The sequence below is a fragment of the Varanus komodoensis genome, unplaced genomic scaffold (assembly GCF_004798865.1).
Source record: "Varanus komodoensis strain SLA01 unplaced genomic scaffold, ASM479886v1 scaffold3382, whole genome shotgun sequence".
Taxonomy (NCBI): Eukaryota; Metazoa; Chordata; class Lepidosauria; order Squamata; family Varanidae; genus Varanus; species Varanus komodoensis.
In genome coordinates, this window is record NW_025335831.1 from 1 (window position 1) to 4,763 (window position 4,763).

At 49.3% G+C, this 4,763-nt stretch overlaps 1 protein-coding gene across 1 annotated transcript in view; it reads left to right on the forward strand.

The window, feature by feature from the left end:
• Nucleotides 1–2,213: 2,213 nt before the first annotated feature.
• The window catches only part of LOC123027818 (cytochrome P450 2K6-like), a 9,505-nt gene continuing 6,955 nt past the window's right edge, over nt 2,214–4,763 (forward strand). The window contains exons 1-2 of the mRNA XM_044439063.1: nt 2,214–2,503; nt 3,289–3,456. Coding sequence (XP_044294998.1) covers nt 2,321–2,503; nt 3,289–3,456 — 351 coding nt within the window. The 5' untranslated portion in view covers nt 2,214–2,320. The remainder of the gene's footprint in view (nt 2,504–3,288; nt 3,457–4,763) is intronic.

The window sequence follows — 4,763 nt, forward strand, 5'->3', positions numbered from 1 at the left end:
GGTATCGCTATTTACTGGTCTTCATCGACACCCATTCCGGGTGGGTGAAAGCGTTCCCTACAAAGGGAGAGACAGCCCTGATTATTGCCCGGACTCTCCTGCATCAAATTCTACCCAGATTCGGCGTACCCCTAGCTCTAGGTTCAGATAATGGTCCAGCGTTGATCGCCCAAACTTCCAAATTGGTAGCCAAAGCTCTGGGGATTGATTGGAAACTGCATTGTGTGTATAGACCGCAGAGCTCAGGACAGGTAGAGAGGATGAATAGAACGCTAAAGGAAACCTTAACAAAATACACTCTTGAAGTTGGCGGCCCCTGGACGGACCTCCTTCCGTTTGCCCTCCTACGCACGCGATGCTCCCCCTACAAGAACGGTTTCACCCCCTTTGAAATTGTGTTCGGGCAAGCGCCTCCCCTGCTACCCCGCCTGGCGGAGGAGACACGCGCCGAGTTGTCTATCCACAACTTGCTTGAGTCCTTGCAGGCCCTCGATCGCGTCTGGCACGATATTCGCCGACAGGTTCAGTCCAACAAAGGCGGGACTACTAAGGCTCCGGACCCCGCGCCCGACCATCCCCCACGCGTAAACCCGGGAGATTGGGTCTGGCTAAAGAACTTTCACCCTGTCACCCTAGGTGCCCGGTGGCTAGGACCCTTCCAGGTGATCCTCTCCACTTCCACAGCGGTTAGACTGGCCGAAAAACCTCACTGGTTCCACGTAACACAGATAAAGCCTGCCGCGCTGGCCCTCTCGGAACAATGGACGGCACACCAAACCGGAGATCCTCTGCGAGTCAAGTTAAAAAGAGTCTCCTCCCCCTCTTCCCAGCAGCCCTCCTGATTCTTCTCGCCCGCCCAGTAGGCTGTCCCCTCCCAAACCCACACCAGCCACTCACCATGGAATGGACATTGCAGACTGATTGGCAGACCTCCCCGCCAGTAGCAACCGTCCTGACTCACACCCACGATACCTCCCCGGACTTCCGCATAGATCTCTGCCAGCTCCTTCCGCCCAGGTGGGCCAAGCCAGGCATCTGGGGTTTTGGATGCGGAACTGATATCTTGGAAAGGGGACTGTCGGAGAAGCAATATTATGGCTGTCCATTTGATGGGAGCCCCGATTGCGGTGACACGCCCAACTTCTACTGCGCCCGATGGGGTTGCGAGACTTTCGCTACCTGGTTGGAAGGCCAAAATAAGGATCCATGGTTCGCAGTGAAAAGGGTACAGGCAGCTCAGGCGGGGACCGGCAGACATAACCCCCTGAGCCTCAAGATCAAGCAAGGCGGAGAAGATTCTTGGGTAAAAGGCAAAACCTGGGGCCTACGCTTGAATCTGTATGGTCCTGATCCGGGCATACTTCTCACGATTCAGAAACGGGTTATCTCATGACCCTGGGGCCCGGTGGGACCCAACCAGGCCCTCCCTCACCCTCAGGTAGAGGCCCCCACCCCGCTCACAGGGTGTGGGCTGAAAGCAGCATCTGCTAGCGGCTCGCTGACTCGATGATTCGATTCCCCAAGAAGACCAGTAGGGAATGTGGTAACCCCCCTCATAATCGAACATGCAGCCAGGGCATGGCTCGTCACGGGTAAAAGAAAGCATGATCAGGGTGTCCTGTTCGCGTGAACAAGAACAGGAACCCCAACGAATGTGCACACTACGCAAGGATGAAAACAAAGTAGGCTAAACTCAAGCATAACTGCCAGCGTCACGCCCTTGTAACCTCGCTTGCTTGCCTTAGCATGGGAAAGGTGCAAAATGTGCAAATGTAACTCAGTGGGGTTCCCCATTGTCCGCTGTCATTCAAGCACCTGCACAGCTGTAAAAGAGTATAAAAATAGCTGCATTTGTCTGCTCAGCACCACACTCCTAGAGTGCTTGGTCCCTGCAGGTTAATAAATCTCTCTCCAAAAATTCCAACCAGTCTCTGGTCTCGTCCGTAAAATCGCGGCTTACAACAATACATGGCAATTGTAGATGGAAATATGGTTTTGTAGCCAGTATCTTTGAAGTCTTTGGAATAACTATTGGTTTAGTGTGTAGGAAACAATACAATTTTTGAAATCAAAATTATCCTGCTACTCACAGGTCAATAATTACCCAGGTGTTTGCATAANNNAAAGTTTGAACTCTATCCTGCAATTCGTGTAGCATTCAAAAACCTCATACCTGTTTAACTATATAATTTAATGATTCACTACAGACAACACATAGGCAATATCTAATGCAGCTTTATGAAATACAGAGAGTGTCCTCGATCAAAAGGTGCGGAGATCTTCATTACATTCACTGCGGAAAACCACTTACTGAAAGGAGATGGATTGGACGGACCCCTTCCCAGTGGTGCTCCTGCTCGCCCTCACACTTACACTCCTCTTGAAATGGGCTGGTTTCTGGAGCAGCAGCTCCCGAGCCCTTCCACCAGGACCCAGGCCTTTCCCTCTAATTGGAAATCTCCACATCTTCGATCTGAAGCGGCTCCACAGAACAATGCTAAAGGTAAAGCTTTGTGTTCTCCCTGCGGCAGGATGAAGAACACTGGAGTGACGTGATTGATCTGCATACACTGAGCTTGATCAAGCTGAAGTGAACAATGCACAAAATAGCAAACCTATGTCAAATACTGTTTTGCAGAGACACATGCGATTTGCTGCTCCTGCTGTGTTTCCACATGCAATGGGGATTTATCAAAAGTTGGGGGGAGCGCTCGGGGGCTGGGGGCTGAAGGACAAGGGATGAAAGTGCCACCGGCTGAGACAGAGGCCAGAGGGGAAGCTTTGGGACACACCATTCACTGACTCTTGCTATTCATTGCGCTGGGGGTGTTGCTCTTTATCCATCTTATGATTCAGTTGAAGAAGTGATTCAGAAAGTGCTGTAGAAAGTTTAGAAATGCCACATGTCTAATGAGAGAGGGTCCAAGACACACAAGACTTTTCAAACTTTTAAACGAGTGACACAGTTCAATGAACACTGTGAGGCATTACAAACACAGGGCATTACAACTATAGGTCTTGCATCACTCTCTCCCTCCCCCCTTTCTTTTGTTGGAGGGCCTAGTTGCAATGCCTTGTGCTTTTCTTAAACTGTTTTTCTTAAATTGTAATGTTTTCCGTATTCATTGAACTGTATCTTTGGCCTGAAAGTTTACTCCACAGATGAACACAGTAAGACAGGGTTACATCCATGAGGGAAGATTACATCTGGTTACTCTGTGAACATTGTAAAGGGATCTACCCAGTGGCCAAAACTATCCCCCCTTTTTTTCCTCTACTGAATTTCAGTTGTCAAAAGAGTATGGCTCCATCTTCAGCATCCAAATGGGAGTCCGGAAGATGGTGGTACTGACAGGGTACGAGACAGTAAAGGAGGCGCTGGTGAACCAGGCTGATGCATTTGCAGAGAGGCCCTACATCGCGATCTTTGATGAGTTTGCAAGGAACTTTGGTGAGGTCCTCCATTCTTTGTATTAGCTGCTATCCATTGCAAATGTGCTACCATACTTATAACCTATGCCAAGAGTAAGCATGAATGCTATATAAAATTAATGTCCTCATCCAGGGGGCTGGGATGAGTTGAGCAAACCAAGACAGGGATGGAGATCTAATCCAAGCGATTCCTTTGCTGATTTGACTCTCCTCCTTCCAGCTAAACTGTAGGACACTGAAGAAGAGGCCTATAGGGGGCAATACATGGCAGAGGGCATGCAGTACACTGGTTGCATTAAGAAGCAGGAACCAAGCTGCTATTTTACTTGATCTCAGCAGAGGGAGCTATTGTAGGAGAAAGAAAATGGGCTGGTAGAGGAGAAAAGAGAGGAGATTTCTTGTGCCTCTTCCCCCTCCTGGTTGACCATCCAGCTCTGAAATTCAGGACGGTTTTGGTTGTCTTGGACTTTTGGCTGAGACCTGCTCTGGTGAAGGGGGACGGGGTGGGGAGGCAGTCTGGCAAGCTTCTAAATGCTCCAGCATTTAGATGGGTGGGGAGGTGGCGCCACAGACTTGTCCCCATGCAGAGTGCCTTCCCATAATCCAGTCTGGAAGTGACTGGAACATGCATCACCATGGCAAGGTGGAAGTTTCTCCCCCTCCCCTAAGACCAGGCTGAATAGCCGTATTGGCACAAGTTGGGCAAAGGCAGTGCAGGCCACTTCTAGAACATGGGCATCCAGAAGTGCAGCTGTGTACAGCAGGGCATCTAGACTGTAGGAAGAACTGAAGCAGATACTGTGTAGGAAGGGAGTCCTACAGGAATGATGACATCCCTGGTGTGCCACTGGTGGGTGCAACTGATGCAACAGAATCAGTGGCAAATCAGATGTATACAACACGGTCGGTGCCAGGAACTGCTGGTGGAGCCGCCTGGAAGGGTACTGCCCAAAGCACCAGATTTTCAGGTAGGCGACAACTGTATCCAGACCAGGATGAATGCCTTCTTCTTCTGTATTGTTGACTTCCCTAACTAGGAGCATCTCTGTCTTTTCTGAATTAATCTTTAAATGAGGGATATACAGGGGCTAAATTTGCAATAGTGTTTTTTTAAAGTCCATTTTGATATGTGCCTTTAAATATAAAAAGAGTATTTGCACACATTAGTCAATGGGAGGAATGCACATTGTTAAAAGGCATGCATTCAAATACATAAAGGCAGTCCCCAGATTACAAACACGTTGAGTTCCTGAGAACTTGTATATAAGTCAGATCACACTTACTTGGCCCTCCACATTTTCAGGGCTTAGGGGCAGTATGTCAAGCTCCCC